This window comes from Erythrolamprus reginae, chromosome 5 (assembly GCF_031021105.1).
Source record: "Erythrolamprus reginae isolate rEryReg1 chromosome 5, rEryReg1.hap1, whole genome shotgun sequence".
NCBI lineage: Eukaryota > Metazoa > Chordata > Lepidosauria > Squamata > Dipsadidae > Erythrolamprus > Erythrolamprus reginae.
Window position 1 is genome coordinate 91242156 of NC_091954.1, and position 24041 is coordinate 91266196.

A 24041-nucleotide genomic window follows, 5' to 3' on the forward strand; every position below is an offset into this window, starting at 1 on the left:
GGAGAAGGAGACACGCAGCCGGAGCAGCGCGGACTCCTCCTCCTCTTTTTCATCGCTCTTCTACTCTCCGCCGCCGAGGTTGCCAGGAAGGGAGAAGAGTCAATGAACGGCGCCAGCCGCCGCCTCGCCCAACGCAAAGCGCAAGAGCCCAGACCCGGAGGCAACCCGCTTGCTGTCCGCGGCGCTTCGAGTTTCTCCTCCCGGAGGCGCGCTCGGCGCTCGCTGCAGCCAAACATCCGGGGACTCTTCTTCTCCCTTCCTGGCGACCTCGGCGGCGGAGGGTGGAAGAGCGGTGAAGAAGAGGAGGAGGAGTCCGCGCTGCTCCGGCTGCCGTGTCTCCTTCTCCCTCCTTCTTCCACCCTCCGCCGCCGAGGTTGCCAGGAAGGGAGAAGAAGAGTCCCCGGATGTTTCCCCGGATGTTCGGCTGCAGCGAGCTCCGAGCGCGCCTCCGGGAGGAGAAACTCGAAGCGCCGCGGACAGCAAGCGGGTTGCCTCCGGGTCTGGGCTCTCGCGCTTTGCGTTGGGCGAGGCGGCGGCTGACGCCGTTCATTGACTCTTCTTCTCCCTTCCTGGCGACCTCGGCGGCGGAGGGTGGAAGAAGGAGGGAGAAGGAGACACGCAGCCGGAGCAGCGCGGACTCCTCCTCCTCTTTTTCATCGCTCTTCTACTCTCCGCCGCCGAGGTTGCCAGGAAGGGAGAAGAGTCAATGAACGGCGCCAGCCGCCGCCTCGCCCAACGCAAAGCGCAAGAGCCCAGACCCGGAGGCAACCCGGTTGCTGTCCGCGGCGCTTCGAGTTTCTCCTCCCGGAGGCGCGCTCGGCGCTCGCTGCAGCCGAACATCCGGGGAAACATCCAGGGACTCTTCTTCTCCCTTCCTGGTAACCTCGGCGGCGGAGGGTGGAAGAAGGAGGGAGAAGGAGACACGGCAGCCGGAGCAGCGCGGACTCCTCTCTCGGTTGGAGGTGAGCTTGACGACGCCCCCCGGGAAAAAAACTGAAGTGGCCACTTTCTCCGTCGTATGTGTGTGGGGGCTCGGGAGGAAGCTGCCGGAGGAGGGTCGACGACGGGTAGCCCCGCAGCTGTGGTCCCCGCCGGGATGGAGGCGCCTGGGTGCACACGCGCGCACATACGCACACGGATGGGGGGAGTGCGAGCGAGCGAGAGGGGGGGGGAAGCCCAGACGGGATGAACCGTTTCTTGGGTGGCCCGTGTGGAAAAGGGGAGCGAGGGGCCGGGCGGGTTGAGGGAATCAAAGAGGGGTGGGGGTGCTGCTCTGAGGCGCTCGGAAAGAGTTTTCGGAAGGCTCTCGTGTTACGGCGAAAGGGCGTGTGGAGAGCCTGATGTTGGCGGAATTGGGGACCAGCGAGGAGCCGAAGAAACCCGCTGCCCACGGAAAGGGGAAACCCGGATGTTCGGCTCCTCGCTGCTGCTGCGCTGCCGAGCAGATCAGCTGCTAGGCGGCCGCTGGAGAGCAAGAGGGGGAGAGATAGGGAAAGAGAGAGAAGGAAAGATGAGGAAGGAAGAGAAATGAGAAAATGATTGAAGCAGAGAATGACGAGAAAGAGACAGAGAAGTGACTCTTGGTGATGACGTATGACGTCATCGGGTGGAAAAATCGCGATATAGCGTTTCGCGAAGATCGAGATGGTAACAATTGCTGAAAAATCGCGATATAGCGTTTCGCGAAGATCGAGATCGCGAAACTCGAGGGATCACTGTAATTTATGGCAAATATAAGGAGTTTATCAGGATACAAGAAATCAAATACAAAACACATATTCAGCAAACAAAACCTCGGGTCACACAAGCAATGTCTATAAAATTACAACTAGTATCTTTAAAAAGTTTTCTAAGATTTAGTTGCATGCCCCAGGAAGATGAAGGTCTTGTACTATTTTTATGGTTAAAGAAAAATCTTTAGCTGGATGTGGATTGATACATCAGTGTCAAGATATTTATATAATTTGAACTGTTTAAGTTGATACTGCTTAAATCCAGATTCTGCAAGGAATGTTTGTGTAGTTCTAAAGAGTTCAGCAATGATATTCAGATATGGCCAACACAATAGCTCTGCTAATAACTTACATAATAAAAACATATTTCTGCTACTCTTGAAATAACTTCATGAATAGTCTATAATCCTATAATTATGCTATAATTTTCTGCATTATGAATACTAGGACAAATAATGTTTCTAAGCCTGCACAGTCCCCAAATGTGTGATTTCAACTCCCACAAATCTCAGCTGGGAAGACTGGGAATTCAGGGAGTTGCACACATTAAAAGTATGTGGATAGACTGATTTTTTAAAAAGGAGCACATCGGTTCAATTATAATTGCAGGAACAATTTTTAAAAATAAAGAATACGCTATTCAAATAGAATTTGAAGGACCTTATTTCTTTTCCACAGCCTTATATTCACTTTACAAAGGGCACCATCCAAAGAGCTGACAGTTTTTTGCAAGCTATTAGAGAAGGCTTTAGGTTGTAAATAAGTCTGGGTTGCTGAAAGTCAACATGTTATATCTTACATTATATGCAGAACAGCTGGACCGCAGCACATATTTATTACTCTATCTACTAAAATGATGCAAATATATATTCAAAAAGTGGAATTTTAGTTAATCTGGTCATTTTTGAAACCAACAATTTCACAGAATTGTGTAAGCCAAAGAATGTAAAAATCAGTTACCTCTTTTATTTTATCCAACTTTTGCCGGAGGGAAAATCAAAGTTATACAAGAAGCAGCAAATAACTTGATACACATACACAATATTACAGATGATAATAAACTTACAGCTATGTAAACAAGTACTTTATACATTGCATGCCATTTACACAGAGCCATTATGAAATATTGACACTAAAGATTAAATATCAAGATTCTCAGGTATAAAAAAAATTAAAAGATGGAAAAAAAATTGGTAGCACTACCATGTTTTCAACAGCAAGGGAACACTATTAATTGTATTGTTCATTTTGGAAATGAGGCGCGAAGTTTCTGGCAGTTTCATTCTCTTGTGTAGTGATTAAGTCTATAATAGCTGTCAACACTGCAGTGTCCCTTGATTTAGTATTGTTCCAGTCCACAGGTTGTGGATTTTCTATTTTCTCTTGTAGAAGGTCATCCAATTCTTTTTTCAAATCCTAAGGATAAAAAAGGGTTGTTGGCGAAAGTGAGTAACATCTAGTTTTTATAGGTAATCTTCAGATTATAATCACAATAAGGACAGGAATTTCATGCATTAAGTGATATGGTCATTAAGTGAGTACCAGATGTGATTTTAAGACCATTTTTATCATAGTCATTAAGCAAATCATGGAATCAATTAGCAAATTACACAATCATTAAAGTGGTCCCCCAACTGAGATTGCAAATCAGTCATGCGATTGCAAGCTGCTGAAACCATCGTAAATGTGAGCCAACTTCACAATTTATAATCATGTGACTGCGTAGTGTTGCAATGACTGTAACTTCAAGGATGGGTTTTAAGTCATTTTTTCCAATGCCATTGTAATTTTGAACCATTGTTAAAAGAACAATGGTATGTCGAGGATTACCTGTATTCTGTTTTTATATAGCTGTATTAGATTATCTAAACAATATACTTTTTAAAATATTTACTATTTAATCTAAGTATATATATATGAAATATATATATGAAATATATATAGGGCACATGTTTTCGCTGAGAATATATGTATATATGATGTGTTAAACAAGCTGCACAGCCAATAAACTATACTCATGTTTGTCCAGTTATACTATGTATACCTGCATATTTAAAATTTTCACAGCATTTATGACCCTTTTTTATTTTTTTTCTCTTGACAGTAATGTTTAAAGTACTTGTTTCAATTTCTCTCTTTGATATATCACTATCATTTTCCTACAAATCTGAAACATTCTTTCCTTTTCCTGAAATTTCTTTATTTCATTTACTTTGCATTTGTGTTCTCTTTGTAGTTTTATTTGTTTATTTGACTACATTTTCTGTAACTATTATTTTATATAAGATATAAGATATACCAGGCACAGTCTTTTTATCATTTTTTCACTATTTTCTTAGAAGCATTTTCTTAGTCTCTTTAACTTCATCTTTTACGAAGCATACTTCCCTATTCTTCCCATTACTGTACAAACAGTTATGTAACACTCTATAACATAATTATTTTCATTTTATACCAAGCAACTTCCACATCTTCTTTTCACTCATTATTTTGGGAAATAATACTTTATTTGTAAAATCTAAGGCGTCATTCTTTCTTTTTATGCAGTCATTTTTTTCATTTTCCCCATCAATGTTTTATCAAATGCAATTAAATTTATCAGTTAAATTTCTATTCAACATACTCAATATGCCTAATAAAATTAAAAAGTTGAAAATATGTGTAAAATTTAAAATTTACAGAAAATGTGACATGTGGAGGCCGGAAATGACTGAAGGAAGGACCAAGGGGTAGGCAACGCTTTGGCAATGTACCCTGTATAAGACGCAGAGATATTTCCATCCACTTTTGGGGGGGGATGCTAGCCAGATGAATACTGATGGATGCTGGTAGGCAGAGGCAGTATTTTTTTTTATTGTTCCCCAAAAACTAATGTGCATCTTATAATACGGAGCATCTTATACTCCAAAAAGTACGGTACTGTATTTGGAAGTTTTTAAACAGTTTTCTAAGTTAGTTCTGTGTGTGATTTGAAAATCATTTGGAAGAAGTATTTTGGATTCTGAGTGGGGCATCACTCCATTAATTAAAACTGCCTATTTTTTTCACAGGCTGTAGAAAAAAATGATGCAGCTATTTAAAGCATCAGCATTTAATGTAACACTCAAATAGAATTATGCCTAATATTTTTCATATTTACTACATTTTAAGGAAATAATCTATATGAAACATGTTTTCAAAAATAGTCTGTTTAATATAATTATTAAATTGTGTCAACTATTTGAAACAGAGGTATGATTGATTGCTTTAATAGTAGGTTTTATATATTTTTAATGTTTTAAACTGTATTATTATCATTTACTGTGTTTATTTTTAACATTGTGAGCCATCCTAAGTTCACGAGGAGAAGGGGGGAGGCTATAAATCAAATCAAATAAAAATTAATAAATAAATATTTTAAGTGACCTATTCCATGAGAGTAGTGGAAACTCACTCACCTTTACTAGCTGTGCTATTCTTGCTGGAGATTGAAAAACAATCCATTCATCTACAGCAATTGTATCCTGCTCTTTGTCCTTTTGAATTGAAATATCTCCTCCGAAAAACAAGAGACAATATGGCGAAACTTCCGTACAATCATACAAGTATATCTATAGTGACAAAAATATTTATCACACAATAAATATAGCAAAATAATCAACATGAGGCCTTGGAACATTATTTGATTTTAAATCCCTTTACGATGTCCCTATAGCACAGTAAGTCATAATTTACAATGAAACCCCATTCCTGCAGCTTTGCAGGTTACATTTGTTGCCTGCTGTAACCACAAAGAAAAAATGAGCAGTTGTTATTTCTAACCCATCAGACATTTCACATTATCTAATTCACTGAGTTTAATTTAATTAATTAAATTAATTAATTTAAAGGCTTGTTTTATCATTGTCTGAAAGCAGCCCTTTATGGCACCTGACTGAACGCAAATCAACTCAGATATTTTTGTAATAATTACATAAAATTTTTCTCTGTTATACTATTAAAGTATTACAGAGGGCCAAATGCTAAGCAAAGGTACCTTTGTTACCTTTTTGCTTTGTATTAAAAGCAAAAGTGAATATACAATAAGATAGAGATTTACTTAAATATTAAGTACTTAATACTAAGTATTTAATACTTAATGTTTATCTTAATATTGATATCTTCCAGTCTAAGGTTATCTGCTATTAGTTTCTCGACGAAAGCTTAATCATTTCTAGCTAATATCTGTAACTAATAAGTGTTGTTTGAGATTGAAACAAGCATAGAAATACCACAACTGTTTCAGCCAACGTCCATCTATATACACACATATATTTAAAATAAGTAAAAAAATGTTTAACTTACGCTACTTGTTCTCATTTTCAAGTGATAAACTAGCCAGTTGTAATGGAATTCTGTCTCTTCAACATTCACAGATTTGGGATGAATATTTACTGTTCCATCCGTTTTGGTGGAAACTTTAACCCTGAAAGACACAAAGCAGTTACAACTTACATGAAAAAGACATGCAGGAATAAAAAAAAACTTATTTTTTTTAAAAAGGGCCTGAAAAAGTTAATGACCATTTGCTGATTTACTTTCCTAAGAGTTGGGGGAACCTCTAAAAAAAGTACCATAGAGGGTGAAAATTGGACAAAATCTGGATTGCAGTTCCCTTGGTGAAATAAAACAATTGTTCCATGTAGGGATCAGCAATTTAGATGTAGAACATTATACTTGTATATGTCTTCTCTCAGTAAATATATATTAGAAAGTAGCTTATATATTGAACCAAAGTTTCTCAACCTTGACAACCTTAAGATGTATGGATTTCAACTCTATGGCTGGGGAATTTTGGGAGTTGTCTGCCACAGTTAAGAAATATTACAGTAAAATTTTAACCTAGAACTAAACAGTACATGTAAAAGAGATTAAGAATAATATTTTAAAATTCCTCATTAAAATTAAAAGAATCCAGTTAGTTTCCTACAAGTATATTTAGTACTCTTGAATGTGTACATTCTTTTATTTTTCCTCTCCAAGTTTAAGAGATTGCTTTTTCTACAAAGATAGCTCCAAACTGATAACCCACTGCTTCCTTGCTATTCGCTTTTTCATAGTAGAATATGTTTCTTCTACCATTTACTAATTCGGGATATCCCAAAAATAATTAACATATTTTTGCTAAACAAACATAATTTTAGAATATGTAAAGGAGAACAATTAAGAGGGATGATGTTAAAATGTTCGTTAGCAACACCATCTAGTGACAAAACAATACTATTGCAACTTATTTGAGCTTTCAGATGTTCATACAATCAAAATGCTACCTACCCTTCAATAACATCTGATTAGTTGATTTCATAAAGAAAAAAATTATAGTTATTTGGATAAGACTTTGGCGAGCCTAAGATAACCAAAGTAAGCATCAATTCTAAATAATCCTCAAACTCAGTTTCTGCGTTTGTTGGGAGATAGATTAGGGTGATTAGGATGTAGATGTTTATTACTCTCTTGAAATCTCTTCCTCTCCAAACTCTCCACTCTGAAAGCTCCATTCTGAAAGAATGAGGCAAAAAGATTGTTTAGAGGAATAGTGGGGGTGTTTTTCCTTTCCCTCCTCCTTACAATGTGGAGACATTAGAGACAAAGGTATTTCAAGAGAGTAAGTCTGCATAGGACCCTATGGTTTGCCGACCAGGTTTGCAGTGTGTTTACACTGCTCTATACAACAAGACATTAAGCAGGCACTCAAGCACTCCAAAGTGGAGGGGAATTATTAGGAGGTAAGCATAGTCAATGGTGTGAAACTGAATTATATTACCACTTTTCAGCTGGACAGCAGTCACACCATTTCTCAGTGACAGCTTTGCTCATCGGCAGAGCTTCTAGATCTAATTAAGGTCATTAAGCAAGAACTACCAGTAAAAAAAATCATATTGGAACATGTTTAAACTGCTTCAGGTATGTCTTAAACATAGGTAAAGCAACAAAAACATGGATAGACCTAGTCTTCCAATTCTCAATCTACCTTCCTTGCATATTACTGCAAGAAATTTTTAGGGCAGCCCCCAAAAGCTTGTACTGTACAAACACCTTATAAAAGATCCTACATCATGTTGGTTACATTGTTGGAAGCTAGGATTGAAGGATGGTTGAAAAGTCATATCCTGCTGTTTAAAAAAAGGTAATACAGTGATCCCCCGGTTATTGCGTCCCCGACCATTGCGAACAGGATAATTTGCGATTTTTCAACCCGGAAGTCAAAATACCATCTACGCATGCGTGCCCTTTTTTTCTATGGGCACGCATGCGTAGATGGCAACCGGGAGATCAGCTGCTGGGCGGCTTCCCTGGGTCTTCTCCCTCTTGCTGGCATCAGCGAGGAGTTTCCCCACCGCCCACGCAAACTCCTCGCTGCTGCCGCTTCGTTCGGGCCGCTTCCCAGCTGAGTACTCAGCTGGGAAGCGGCCCGAGCGAACGGCTTGTCCGCAGCCTGCCTGCCCACGCGCCCGCGGCTCGCGCGCCCTTCTCCCGCCCACGCCGTTCGCTCGGGCCGCTTCCCAACTGAGCCCTCAGGCTTGAGGGCTCAGTTGGGAAGGTGCGCAGGTGTTTTAAAACGTCCCCGCCGACATGGGGGGCTCGCTAGCACACCCCCAAACCCGGGTTGGGGGTTCGGGGGGGTGCTAGCGAGCCCCCCATGTCGGCGGGGACGTTTTAAAACACCCGCGCGACTTTCCAATGAGTCCCGAAGACAACGCGTTTGTCTTCGGGACTCATTGGAAAGTCGCGCGGGTGTTTTAAAACGTCCCCGCCGACATGGGGGGCTCGCTAGCACCCCCCTGAACCCCCAACCCGGGTTAGGGGGGTGCTAGCGAGCCCCCCATGTCGGCGGCGACATTTTAAAACAGCCGCGCCGCCCCCAATCTTCGGCTCCTCGCTAGCGCTGCGGAAGTAAAAACACCATCTGCACATGCGCAGATGGTGTTTTTACTTCCGCAGCGCTACTTCGCGAAAACCCGCTCGTTGCGGGGGGTCCTGGAACGGAACCCTCGCAACGAGCGGGGGATCACTGTATGCCTAAGAGTGCTCATTGAAAAGGATTGCCTTCAATGGTTACACACCAAATCTGAGCAGAGTAGTACATTTGCTACAATATTATCAATTTAATAAATTGATCTATATGCATTCCTAATAAGTAGTCTCAGAGTACATTTTCAGAAGCCTTACATTTTTCTCTTTTTGCTGAAGTTTGCTCGGATTTTTGCAACCTTTGGATATAGTCCAGCACAGATAACAGCTTTGAGTAACTTCTCGTTTTCTGGAAGAAAAGACAGGGGAAGTAGAATCCTACACGGAAGAACCCAAAGCCTGCCTGTTATTTTGCTTCCTCCTCAATATTTACCTGAGTTAATGTTGGATTTGGGATCCCAAGGGTTTCTACTATTCACAAACCCAGCTGCAAGGAGATGTTCCGCAAATTGCCCTTTCATGTTTCGCAGCATCTAGAGAATAACACATAAGCACCAAGTAATTTTTTGCAGATTTTGTAAAATGCAGTTTCCTGCCAGAGACAATGTGGTGGAATGTAGTCTGGATTCCCTACATTTCAAAAGAGGCAAGCAGTTTTTACCTGCAGGGTATTGGAAGAAAGAAAGTACTCCCAGCAGTAATCCTTCTCGTACCTGAAGCCACGCCGCTGAGCTTCTTCCCAACCCTGAAAACAAGATTTATGTTTTAATGCAGGTCCTACTAGAATAACTCAAAGAAAAACTGCACTGAATAAATGTGTTTTTTAAAATACAATGAGATGCCATATACCAAGTAGATTTAGGAATTTTCATAGGTAATAGGAAATTTTATATTTTAAAAACATTATTTTTGAAAAAGTTCATGTACTGATAATCTCTGTTATACTTATTATTTCCTGATAATCTCTGTTATACTCTGTTTGTATTTATGCAAAACAGGAAATAATCCAGAACAAAATTAATAGAGTTTCCTTATAGCATTATGAGATATAATAAGAATAGGGAAGGAATAATCCCATCAACCATAGTTTTCTTGAAAAGGAGATGGGAGGCATAAAAATGGAATAAATAATAGATTTTTAAAAATAATTCCAAAGCAATATTTTTAATAAAAAGGAAATAATGGTTTCTTATATCTATGAATTCTGCATGCTTTTCTTTCAAAGAGGCAGCTACCCTCTGAAATTACTACAGATTGCAAATTGTAACAGAATTACCTTGAAAGCGTTCACAACAGTCAGGTGATCACTTTTAGAATTTCTTGAGAGTTCCTTCCTTCTCGCATCTGCTATTTTTTCTTTACCCTTTAGAGGAGGAAAATACTTATTGAGATAAACAAAGAACACTTTTTCATCTATTTAGAGTTTTAATTGAAACAGATGAAAATTTAATTGATCCATCTGTTGAAGTACAGAAGTTCACAGATGACACAACAGTGATCGGCTTCATTCAAGACAATGATGAATCCCCATACAGACAGAAGGTTGAACAAGTAATCTTGCGGTGTGACTAGAACAATATGGAGCTGAATACATTCAAAACCATAGACATGATGGTAGACTTTAGGAGAAACCCGCCCATACTTCCATCTTTTACAATACTAGACAACACAATATAAACAGTAGAGATTTTCAAATTCCTATGTTCGACCATATTGCAAGATCTAAAATGGACACCTAATATCAAAAACATCATCAGAAAAACACAACAAAGAATGTTCCTTCTGCGCCAACTCAGAAAGCTCAAACTGCCCAAGGAACTGTTGATACAGTTCTACAGAGGAATTATTTAGTCTGTCATCTGCACCTCTACAATTGTCTGGTTTGGTTCTGCAACCCAACAAGAAAGTCACAGACTTCAAAGTCTAATTAGAACTGCAGAAAAAACAATCGCTATCAACCTGCCTTCCATTGAGGACCTGTATACTGCACGAGTCAAAAAGAGGGTGGTGAAAATATTTACGTACACCAACTGCTTCAACTCCTACCCTCAAAATGACACTATAGAGCACTGCACACCAGAACAATTAGACGCAAGAATAGTTTTTTTCTGAATGCCATCACTCTGCTAAACAGATAATTCCCTCAACACTGTTAAACTATTTCCTAAGTCAGTACTACTATTAATCTACTCATCGTTCCTATCACTCATCTTCCACAAATAACTATGACTGTAACTTTGCTGTGCATATTCTTACAATTTTTATTGACTGAGTCCTAATATGATTTGATTGCTTATTTGTACCCGGACTATCATTAAGTATTGTACCTTATGGTTCTTGAGAAACATATCTTTTCTTTTATGTACACTGAGAGCATATGCACCTGGATAAATTCCTTGTGTCTCCAATCACACTTGGTCAATAAAATTCTATTCTATTCTAAAAAAATACCTTCTGAGCATGCATCAAAGTGTCATTGAATTTGCTACAATTAGAATAGAACCAAGTAAACCATTGGATTTTTGCCAGCTACTTCTTGCTAACATTTTTTAAAAAGGCATTTTACATATTTTTAATTTTATTTTCAGATACATTACCAAGGGAATGATAAAGGGGTCCTTGAAGCTGAGGCCAGATGCAATAGTGAGAACAGGATCTAAGCAACAGAATAAGGCTCCAAACAGAATCATTTTTCCAATGTGTGGCTCCACAGGTAATCGTGCCAAATGGACACCAAGGGGAGTCAACTGTTCTTGACTGTCCAATGCATTCTATCAGTGGGAAGAGGAAAGAGACAGAATCAATGAAAAAGCATACAACACGAAAGAGGAGAGGATGGATAATGGCTTTAATAAAGAAGAACAAGCTACTAAATTAGGTTTATAAAGTCAATGAACTACTAAATTAGGTTTAGGACAATTTATTAGGTTTCTTGTAGCCACATTACTGTTTTAATATCTAGCATGACATATTTACTGTAAGAATATCTGTGTTTATTCTAAACTTATCCTTTCATCACATGAAAATAGAAAATGAAGGCCAAATTCAGTCACAAAGTCATTCCTTGCATTTTTTATCCACTGGCAAAAATTCAAGAAAATTCAAAAACAGATTCAGACTACAGATTAATAACGAATATACAAAAAACATAAATATGAAGCAGTTGCCAAGTACTTGAATTTTGATCACATCACCATAGAAATGCCGCAAAGTTTATAACTGTGAAAGTCATAAGTCATATTTTTCAGTGCTGTTATAACTTTGAATGGGCAGTCAACTGTTGTAAGTCAAGGACTACCTGTATATAACATAGAAACATAGAAGACTGACGGCAGAAAAAGACCCCATGGTCCATCTAGTCTGCCCTTTTACTATTTCCTGTATTTTATCTTACAATGGATATATGTTTATCCCAGGCATGTTTAAATTCGGTTACTGTGGATTTACCAACCACGTCTGCTGGAAGTTTGTTCCAAGGATCTACTACTCTTTCAGTAAAATAATACTTTCTCATGTTGCCTTTGATCTTTCCCCCAACTAACTTCAGATTGTGTCCCCTTGTTCTTGTGTTCACTTTCCTGTTAAAAACACTTCCCTCCTGAACCCTATTTAACCCTTTAACATATTTAAATGTTTCGATCATGTCCCCCCTTTTCCTTCTCACCAACTCCTTTAGATGCTTTATGGATAACAACACAGCATCATGTGATGGTGGATCCATGAGCTTCATCAAAAAGTTTGCGATACCTCCAAGCTTCAAAATCTGAAAGAAAACCATGATTTTACTCAATTATATCTGTCCATGATAAAGTAAAACAATTACAATCAAACATCACCTGTAAGAAAACTAAACAAACATAGCTAATTCACAACCCTAATGACTCCAAAACCCCAAATGAGTTCATGAAACTCAAAAGCAACAATACCACAAAGAAGATGGAAAGATGATGGGAGAAAAATCACATCCCTGAAATTCTCAAGGATCCATCCATTGCTAGTCTACCTAAAAGTATTACTAAGGAAGCCAAGCTGATTTCTGGAAGGAAGTTAGAAATCATGAAATTAACTACTGTAATTTCTTTCTTGGGCATTGTTGTGGTTAGCTCTGGCCCAGCTCCTGCCCCCAGGACTGTGGATGTAGGGGAGACATCCACATGCTGCAGGCCTGTCCCCCCCCCCCTCCCGGTGGAATCTGCTGATGAAGGCTCTGAAGGCTCTTCTGACCAAGAAGACATGAGTGACAGGGAGGAGGAGAGTGTGGCAGACAGCTCAGAAGGAGATCAATTATCTAGCTCCTCCTTGGATTCAGAACAAGAGTTAATGATACAGCCACGCATGCGGAGAGCTATGCATAGGCAACAATAACTGAGAGATTATTATCAAAGAAAATGAGGCCACCTGTGGTTGGGTGGGGCTGTGGTAATTAGTGAGGCTGCTATAAATAACAGCCTGTGGGTTTGGCCATTGTGGAGGATTATCTGATCCTTGTGTTTCGTGACTGCTTTACTGACTTTGACCTTTTGTGTGCTGATTTTCCCCCGCTTTGAAACTAAGCCAGAGCAAAGTGTGTTTCACTTTGTGAAAGAAGAAGGACTGTGAATTACCTCACAGAACTGATAAGGGACTTGTACAAATTACCAATTTGTTTGGAGACAAGTGCTCTTTGCTATACAAAAAGAGTGCTCTGTTTATTTGCATTTTCGGTATAAAGAACATTGTTTTGAATTTTCAAACGTGTGTGTGTCTGAAATTGTATCTGTGAATTTTTGGGAGGATTTTACCAGAGAGCTCGACAGAACAGGCATGAAAGCCAGTTGGGTAACCAGTTATTCTCTTTCAGACCCAATAACCTCACAAGGAGGTTGTAATAAAAATAGGCAGTGGGAACGGTCTTTGGAGAGGAGAGGCATATAAATTTAATAAATAATAAATAATAATTAAGTATACAGGTAGTCCTTAACTAAAAAAACATTTGTTTAATGTTCAAAGTTACAACGGCCCTGAAAAAAGTGTATTATGACCATTTTTCAAACTTACAACTGTGGCAGTACCCCTATGATCACATGACCAAAATTTGGGCGCTTGGCAATTTGCATGTATTTGACAGTCTCATTGTCCTGGTGTCATATGATCATCATTTGTAACCTTCCCTGTCAGCTTCTAACAAACAGACAATGGGGAAATCCAGATTCATTTAACAACCATGTTATTCAGTTAACAACTACAATGCTTCACTTAGCAACTGTCATAAAATGGGGCAAAACTTGCTTAGCAATTTTCTTGATTAGCAACAGAAATTTTGAGTTCAATTGTGGTCGTAAATCGAGGAGTTACTAGATAACCAATTCAATATTTTTTAATAAAATAGGTTTCCTAAAGAGCAAGACCAAGGCTTCACCAGGATATAGTATCAATGTCCTAATTGTGTAAATTATATTATTATTATTATTATTATTATTATTATTATTATTATTATTATTATTATTATTATTATTATATTATTATTATTATTATATTATTATTATTATTATTATTATTATTATTATTATTATTATTATTAGTTAGATTTGTATGCCGCCCCTCTCCTAGGACTTGGAGCGGTAAATTACCTTAATTTGCAAACACAGTTCCTCCAAAGGAGTCCTCAGGATTTCAGGCAACTGATAATCATCTAGCAGACTGGCACGAAGACCATTATACAAGTGGTAGCAGTGGCCGGGTTGGACTCTGTAAAAGTATAAATATATTCTTATTTGGTACTTTTACTCAAATGGTGTGAGTGAACTATGAAGATAGCAGAGGTTGCATTTCATAAAGCAACTTCTATGCCCTGATATATCTACCATAAAATACAGTGGGGCTCTGCTATGCTACCTTGATTTTTCCACTCATTAAAAAAGTATTATAATTAGAAGAGCCAGTCAGCTTATAAAAATTCAATAGGGAAGCAATAAGACTTGAATATTAAGAAAGCATCTGCAGTGAAGGGAAAAAATAAAAATGTCTTTAAAGTGGAAAATGTTTCAAATGAGCCAACATTTTCCTACTGAACAAATTTTATAACAATAGATATTACACATACCTGCCCGCTCTTCCTTTTCTTTGCTTGGCATTTGCTTTGCTAACCCATTCTGCAGCCATGGTGCTGATATTGTTCTGCGTGTCAAAATGAGTTTCTTTTATCTTTCCTCCATCTATAACATAAACTACATCATCTATGGTGATACTGCAGAAATGAGAAACAGAGAAATGAGAAACAGAGAAATGAGAAACAAAGAGAAGCTATTTGCTTATCTACATCACACAGATTTTAGCTAATACTTTATGAAGTAATTTTCTCTTTGCAAGAAATAAACATTATCCCCCCCCCCCCCCATGGCTGATGAATCAAGCCACAAGGAACAGCAATAAACATTGGCTGATGCCTTCTCCTTTGCCAAAATGTCAAATAAAATAAAATAAAATAAAATAAAGGCAATCCTGGTAATACTGTATTGTGAAATGGTGAAATTATTAGAGGACAAATTTACACTGCTATATTAGAATTAAACCACATTGCCAGATATAACAGGGAAACCTTGACATAGTGTTAATTATACATATAATTAGCTACGTTAATCAATAAGAATTGCCAGTCTGAGCACCAAATAATCTATAGCAGGTACCTTATGCCAAATAAATCTGCCTTAATGAAGACTGGCACAGTGGAAACTTAGCAGTGCAAGCAAAATAGCAATGTACTATTCATTTAATTTCGGATGTGCCTTCTGAGGCATAACCAAAAAAAGAAAAAGAAATAAAGCATCTTTGCATTTATTCTGTTAGTCTGCCTAATTCAATTTCATGCCCTATACAATTTCCCAGCACAGACGGTCCACATCCTGGTTTAGAATACTGCAATTCTTGGCTCAACAAAATATGGTAGGTTCAGCAAAGTTGCCATGGACACTGTCACTAACTTTAAACTCAGGAATGCAATTCAATTTGTAAATGCTGAAAATGCCTAAATCCTCTTGTATATCTTTTAAAATATCTAAACAAAATAATCTGATGATGAAAAAAACAGAAAAAATATTTTTCTCCATTTTATCCCTACTACAATGCAAAGAAATCACCTTCAGTTCAATTCAATTACTAAAATTTTTGTTAATAAATTAATTTCATATATTTCTAGAAGCATAAAATAATGTTTACCTAGTCTCAGCAATATTTGTAGCAATTACAATTTTACGAACACCAGGAGGGGTCCTTTTGAACACCTAAAGAAAAGCATGTAAAAGACACAAAGATAATAAATGTTGTTATAAAATCCATTTTTATTTATTTTTTATTTTAAATATATTATTAAATTTATTAAATATCAAATCACTTCAGTTAAAACAAACCATGAATATATAGTCTGAAACACATACTTGAAATACCAAATACTAGCAATCAAAGAGAAATTAAAAAATTGCAATATGGAAGCTGAAGATAAACTATTTATAAATAGAATAGATTTGCTTAAATCAGTGTGATTTGAACCACTCCTAACATATTCAAGCACCACAGACAAGTGAATCTATTCTTGTTATGTTAAAATCTGATTATCACCAATAATTTTTAGACTCATGAAAAACAAGTGTTTGAAAGTAGAATAGTTTTCCCTAATTGAAGAATTATGTTTTTTAGATTAAGATATATATTTATTATTTATTTTGCACTTATATTATTTATATTAAGAGATATATTTATCCCACAAGACTTTGTGTGGTATATGTGACACTGCTGAAAGGTGGGTTAAGATCATTTTATCACATGTGGGATTTAGTATGGCTACATTCTGAGTACGTACTTAATTTTTTCAGAGTAGGAAAAATGCTTATTTTTTTCAGATTACTTAAAATGCTCAAGAAAATTTACTTTTTTTGATAATCCAGACTAAATTAATTTAAATCAACAACAAATATTTGTATTCAAATTTAAGATATCTTTCAGAGATGCATACATTTTCTAGTGACTGAAATTAGAACTGTCAACTTAGTTTAGCGCCATGGTCACAAAACAAAACATCAGATGACTTATGATTTTACTTTCGCTTTTCCTATTAACTCTGTTTGTTCCAAGCCAGTTGCAAAGCACACAAGTAGGGATCAGAACTGAGTTTGCCAGTTGGCAGGTGTGGTACAAAAGGAATATGCAATCTTGCAGGTGGCTGGTGATGTGAAGTTGCTCCCTCGAGCTCTGTAACTTAATAGCTTAAGTTTTAACTTTGTTTTTCCATTACTTTTATCTCTGCTTTTATTTCTCCTTTTATACTATGGTATGTTTCCTACTATAAATCAAGCAGTCACTTAAAAAGTGGGAAAGAAATGAGATAAATAAATGCCAGGTTGCAAAGCACCCTAGTAGTGAATGTTAGATGCACCAACAGTCCTAAATGCAAGGACTGGTTGTAAAGCTATTATTTTTTTACCCTGTTGTAACTTCAAGATGTCGCCAAATGATACAGTCAGTATGGGAAGACTATTATTACAGATAAAGTTAATAAAATTATGGTTAGCACCAATTATACATACCTGAGTCTGGTTAACAGTAGGCATTAACGAATGCAACGGTATGATGACAAACCTATCTGAAAATTAAAATACACAAAATAATGTATATGAAATTCTGTTAGGAAATAGAAAAAGTAGAGAACTTAAGTATAAAAAGACAATGAAGCTGTACAAACTGTTCTCAAAAATACTTTTCAATTAATTAAAAATATTGGAAGGGATGGATCTCTTGATCTACAGAAATTGGAGTGTTCCATCTCTGCTAATTTTTAAGGAAAAGCTGAAGAGTCACTTCTCAAGAATGATTTAGTTTTTCTGTGTTACGAAGGGTTTTCTAGAGTTCTCTGTTCCAAATGTACAATTTTAATAGCTGGAGTGGGAGGGAGAGTTTCTCCAAAGATTCTCTCAAACTGCATGTTTGTGTGGACATGAAAAAAAGACAAAATGATAAAGTTGTGAGGAAAAGGGGACTCTTCAAACAGGCTCACCAATCTTTACAAAAGATACCACTACTTTAATGCTTCAAGGACAGGGGAATGCTTTCCTTACAGTAATATACTTGAAATTCCTATTTAAAATAGTTCACACTGCCCTAGTAAACATTGTATGTTATGTCTAAACTTAATACGTACCGCTATGCTAAAATGGATAATCGTTAAGATGACCTTTTTCAACTTATATTGCTATTATCATATTTATATTATTATTATCATCATCATCATCATCTCCTTGACCTATACCTTAAATTCCATTAACACTTACTGTGCTGCCTTTCCAACAACAAGCAGTTCAACAATCCCACTTTAGCTATTGTGTAACATGAAAATCAGGACTTGGATATTCACTAGCATGCAAAGCAATTATTGTATTTTTGCCATTATTATATTTTTCAACATAATGCAGGTATACACAGCTTTATGAATTAGAGCAGTTGCTCAACAGTGTTGATTTAGCTCAAAATTCCAGGTAATGCAAGCCAATGACTGAATGACTGAAACAATTTATTAAATTGTATAATTGAAAATAATTATATTATTGGATTTGTATGCCGACCTGAGTCTGCAGAGAGGGGCGGCATACAAATCCAATAAATAAATAAATAAAATAAATTTACTGAATTATTTCACAAAAAGTCTAGTTTACCATATGGAAACTATTTCAGTTTTAAAATTTTACCTGATTTAAACATAACTTGAGATATCAGAAGATCATGCAGTGTGCTAATGTTATCCCATCCAGGAAGAAATACTAGAATTGCGCCTTCCTGGACATAAAACAGGTATATTAAACAACACATCTGCATTTTTAAATTAATAAATATAGCATACAATGTGGTCACATATATAGTTCTAGGGTGATATTTTTAAATAGAACTTGTTTAAACAAAGGAGGCCAACCCTCATCTGAAGCCATGGCCTACATTTCCCCCCCTCTTTTTTCTCCACCCCCCAACAACCAAAGGATATATTATGCCAATGAAACTGAAACAGGGGGACATGGAATTTTTTAACACCAAAATCTCTCGTTTCATGCTTGTGGGGTTTCTGTAGGAAATTTGCAATACTAGGAGTGTCGGTTGCCTACCAGAAATATTTAAATCTATTTTTCTGCTTAGTACTATTTGCTTTTGTAAATAAAATTGTAAACTCCCTCTGGCTAGCTGCTGGATATTGAGTGGAGATGATTTCTAGATTTACCTATTCTATTTATATAAAGCAGATAAAATTCTATCCACACACCATACATTAAAAACTATTTCCACTTTCTCATTTTCATCCCATTTCTGCTAGACTAGATTGGAAGTTCAGAATGTAAGCTATATTAACCTCTTCTTAACAAAGAAATAACAAATATTCCATAAGTTTTTCTCTCAAACTATAAAACTAAAGATAAGAACATGCATTTTCTGTTTATAAACATGAACTGGTTCTTAAAATAATTCAATCAAACCTATTAATTTTCTTCCCAACAAGCATATTTTCACTATTTCTCAAGATATATGAACACTTCTCTGCACAAACAAGTAAATAAAACAAGCAAATAAGTCTAACAGCCAATAAGAAACTCACCTCTTCTTCAAGAGCAATATATCTTATTAATGCTGCTATTAAATCAAGATCAATTTTATCATCATCTATCATTCCCAGTGCATCAATTGTACTTTCTGAATATCTAAAAATCATGCAGAGAATAAAGAGTCAGTACTGCCAACACAAAATTGCTATGCTTAAAGTGATTATGCTGCTTCTCATTGTATGAAAAAAAAGAACAGAACTAGTTATAATGTGTGTTAAGGACAAGGTAATAGTTCTAAAAAGGAATTATAGTAAAAAAATATTTCAGGCAATGAAAACTTTTTTTTGCTTTCCCTTACACAGCTACTTATGTCTACTGTAAATTTGTCAGTAAATTAATTTGTAAATAAATTAACTTACTGAGAATTCAATACACATATAAAAAATTCAAAAAATACTGCTACTTATATCTCTCTCATATTTACAGTGAAGTCAACTATCAGTTGGTCAACAGCTTGCTTAGAAAAAGTTAAGAATTAGTAGATAAAAGAACATTTGAAAGTTGCTTTGAAAAGGGAGAAGAAATATACATACTGTGTTCTTAGTTGCTTTACATAATCTGGCCATTGTTCATGATAAATTTCTTCTTTTTCTTCCTTTTCTGGTCTGCTTATGTGTCCCTGCATAAATCTTTTTTTCCAATGTGGCCTGCGATCTGTATTTTCTGGCATGTACCTTCAAACAGACACAATGTTAGGATTACAGACTTGTAGCAAGATTATATTTGCTTGCAAAATGGATTTTCACTTTTTTAAAAAAAACTGCACAAGTAATCCTTAATGTAATCAGGAACGCAATTTCCATTAGTAAGCAATATGGTTGTAACGCATGACATCATATGACCATATCACTTAGCTATTGACCATATCACTCAACATCAATCTCAGCAGTCACTGTTGCCAGAGTTACATGGAAATCATGGATTGTTGGGCAAGGACCTCACATGACTGCAACTTGCAACTTTCTGCCAGCTTCCCACAAGCAAACCTAATGCAGAAGCTGGCTGGAAGGTGCAATTCCTAGGCAGCTTGCAAGCAGACTAAAGGGCAGGTGAATATTACAAGGTGAGGTAGGGGAGTGCAATTGTGTGTAGATAGAGGAGAGAGTATTGCAAGTACAGTGGTACCTCTACCTAAGAACGACTCTACTTACGAACTTTTCTAGATAAGAACCGGGTGTTCAAGATTTTTTTGCCTCCTCTCAAGAACTATTTTCCAGTTACAAACCCAAGCCTCCGAAACTATAATCAGAAAAGGCAGGGAGAAGCATCTGTGGGACATCTCTAGGAATCTCCTGGGAGGAAACAGGGTCGGAAAAGGCAAAGAGAAGCCTCCTGGGGCCTCTCTAGAAATCTCCTGGGAGGAAACAGGGCCTCCATCCTCCCTGTGGTTTCCCCAGTCACACATATTATTTGCTTTTACATTGATTCCTATGGGAAAAATGGTTTCTTCTTACAAACTTTTCTACTTAAGAACCTGGTCACGGAATGAATTAAGTTCGTAAGTAGAGGTACCACTGTATGCTACTGGGTATGAGAGCTCTGGAATTTTCTCACTGTAAGAAAAGCAGTAGGAGCAACTTGCAACCTTCCATTTCAAATTCCCATTGACCTTACTTATAGGAAACTGGCAAAAAGAATACAAATAGCAATTGTGTGATCATGGGATGCTGCAAAATCTTCTGGGAGCCCAGATCGTGATCTTATGATTGTGCGGGAGATGCCATATCTGGAAGTTCAAGGCCAGTCATTCAGTGTTATCACAACTTTGAATGTTTATTGAACTACTAACCTTCAAATTTATTCTGAAAAGGTTTAGGTACAGGAGCACATGTGGGAATATGAAGAAAAGAATAGTGGGGAACCTTATCCATATGTTGAAATCTATGTGCTACACAATCTAGATTAGAATTAATTCTGAAAAGGAAAAAGGAAGTCTTTGACTAACCGTAATTTTTCAATGACATCTTCCAAAAGGTATTCCTTGACAGGATAAGCCAAGCCAGGAATATGGATCATAGGACAACCCTCTGCCGTAAAGAAGAGAAAAAATATTTTTAACAACTGCTATGTGAATGAAACAGAGACGTAAAATATTGTACCAGAAGACAAGAATGTGAAGCATGTACAGAATAAAAGAATCTATCAAAAGAAACATTGCACTGGTCTAGTTTCTTTAAAAAATGTAAGCATTTTTTTACATATGCACAAGAGTACTATAAGGAACATAAAAACTACAAACAAAAAACCCAACTGCAAACCTATCTTTGCATTAGAAGGTCAAAGAGTAAGCCTGTAACATCTTGGGAATGTGCAGAACGTCAGTATTCATACAAAGTTGCTGAATTAACAGCAAGTATAACATGGGATATACTTGCCTAAGTTTAGAAATGTTTATTTATTATTATTATTTAGATTTCTAGGCCACCCTTCTCTGGAGACTCAGCTACTTTGCTACAAGCAGCAAAGCACAATAGTGTCTCAGCAGAAACCCAACTAAAACCGTCAGCATGCATCTAACTTACCTACAATTATGAAACACCAGAAATAAATATTGTGCTGTGGTCTTCAAAGTGTGAAAATAATGGATTAAGAAGGGGACCTGCACATCCCAAACCCCACTTTCAAACAAATTCATTAAATTTCTGCTTTCCAAAATATGTAAAAATATATGTAAATATTAAGTTTGGAACACCTATTTTGCACAGTGAAATCACCCCAAGCTATAAGAATCCTCCTTTTTACCCAAATAAAAAATGCTGTAAAACATTACTTGAAATTACTCTCAGACCTGTTTAATTTTTGTCCTGACCTCACTTTATATTTTGCAAAATTTGCAAAGTTTATATGCACCTTGGTTTGATTTAAAAATATGTGCCATGCCACATAACATTTATTAGCTATTTTGATTTAGCTATTCTGATTCAGTATTATTCAATACTATTTTCATGCACAATTTCTCAGTGTAGACTTGGTTTATTTTACTAACAAGTTAAAACTAATTACATTTTACATATTAAAGTGTTGAGTATGTCGTATACCAAAATAATCTGAAAACTTCTCAGCATTCAGTGTAGCGCTCATCAAAATTATTTTCAAATCTAGTCGTACATTCAGGAGGTCTTTAATTATTGCCATTAAAACATCTGATTGAAGATTTCTCTCATGGACTTCATCAAGGATTACATGACTTACACTGGACAACTGTCTACAAAAAAATAAACATAGTGGTTTTTTAAACCAAGAAATGCAATTAAGAAGTTGTAAGTAAATAGAAATGACTAACCATAACAAGTATAATAGTTAACAGCAACAAAGGTTCCATTAAATAAATCCTTGAAAAGCACATTTACTGGTTACTTTGATTTTAAAAAAATACATACTTGTCTGACTGGAGCCACTGCAGGACAATTCCTGTTGTGCAGTATAAAATTGAACCTTGTCTCCTTGGCAACCGGCTGAAAGAAATCCATTAAAAATACTTCAGTTCTCCCTTTTTTGCATTTGAAAAAAAATGAATAGAAGATTAGGAGGAAACAGAATTTCAAAAACAATAATGAATCAATATGATTTAACAATAGTTCTATACACCTATTAAGATTCAAATGAAGTGAGTGGCTGCGCAAAATAAAGATGACAACTATAATTCTATCAACAAATTTCCTTAGACAATATCTCAACTGAAATCAAGAGAGTGGATCAAAGCATTCAATCATATTCCACTGCCATTAGAAACAATCTATAAGCTGCTTCAACAGCATACAATATATTTTAGTGGTGCTGAAAAAAACATCAGGAAAATGCCTCTCTTGGATTCTAGTTGCACTAAAGAATGGAAGGAACTCTTCACAGAAATGAGTATCTACAATTAGTTCTGTACAAATTGTATTACATCAACTATACCAAAAAGGTCAAAATAAAAATAATATAGTTTTAACTTTCATTAAATCATCAAAACCTGGTATAGTGGTCAAAATTTCAAAATATTTTTGACACAGTTGCCCAAAATATATGGAGATTTTAAAAGAGAATATCAAAATCTTGCAAAAATTGGTTGCTTTATTAAATCTCATTCATTTTAAAATGTTACTATTAATCTTTAATTTGGAGGTTCTTTCCTGAATCATCTTTAGTCATGAACATGAAACAAAGGTTAGAATAGAATAGAATTTTATTGTCCAAATGTGATTGGACACACAAGGAATTTGTCTTGGTGCACATGCTCTAGCGTACATAAGAGAAAAAGATACATTTGTCAAAAATCATGTGGTACAACGCTTAATGATTGTCATAGGGGTCAAATAAGCAATGAAGAAACAATCAATATTAATAAAAATCTTAGGATGCAAGCTACAAGTTACAGTCATACCTCTAAGTTCCCTTCCAACTGTGTTATTCTGTTAGTTGATTGCTGGCAATCATCCTAATTCTTTCAAATACAGTAATACCTCATGATACGAACTTAATTGGTGCAAGGAGGAAGTTCGTAAGACGAAAGGTTCGTAAGACGAACATTGTTTCCCATAGGGAACAATGTAAAGTCAATTAATCCATGCAACAATAAAAAACCCCCGCAAAAAACCGCTGCCGCCCGGCTGTCACCTTTTAAAACAGCCCGGGGGCTTCGGCGTTGGGAGGCTGCTGAGAAGCCCCCCGGCTGTTTTAAAAGGTGACAGCCGGGTGGCGGGGCTTCTCAGCGAAAGTTCGGGTTTGGGAGGCTGCTTTGAGGAGGCGGGGAAGCCTCTTGCAGCAGCTGCCACAGCCGCCG

General features: G+C 36.8%; 1 protein-coding gene across 2 annotated transcripts in view; it reads right to left on the bottom strand.

Moving 5' to 3' along the window:
- Positions 1-2679: 2679 nt before the first annotated feature.
- The window catches only part of DHX36 (DEAH-box helicase 36), a 30967-nt gene continuing 9605 nt past the window's right edge, over positions 2680-24041 (bottom strand). For both annotated transcript variants that reach the window (XM_070753490.1, XM_070753491.1), the window contains exons 7-25: positions 22657-22731; positions 22315-22481; positions 21222-21303; positions 19810-19950; positions 19270-19372; positions 18377-18464; positions 17222-17277; positions 15858-15922; positions 14746-14889; positions 14273-14390; positions 12328-12426; positions 11261-11434; positions 9940-10026; positions 9325-9408; positions 9097-9196; positions 8922-9012; positions 6057-6177; positions 5171-5323; positions 2680-3149 (exon numbers count right to left, since the gene is read on the bottom strand). In XM_070753490.1, coding sequence (XP_070609591.1) covers positions 2964-3149; positions 5171-5323; positions 6057-6177; positions 8922-9012; positions 9097-9196; positions 9325-9408; positions 9940-10026; positions 11261-11434; positions 12328-12426; positions 14273-14390; positions 14746-14889; positions 15858-15922; positions 17222-17277; positions 18377-18464; positions 19270-19372; positions 19810-19950; positions 21222-21303; positions 22315-22481; positions 22657-22731 — 2134 coding nt within the window. In that variant the 3' untranslated portion in view covers positions 2680-2963. The remainder of the gene's footprint in view (positions 3150-5170; positions 5324-6056; positions 6178-8921; positions 9013-9096; positions 9197-9324; positions 9409-9939; positions 10027-11260; positions 11435-12327; positions 12427-14272; positions 14391-14745; positions 14890-15857; positions 15923-17221; positions 17278-18376; positions 18465-19269; positions 19373-19809; positions 19951-21221; positions 21304-22314; positions 22482-22656; positions 22732-24041) is intronic.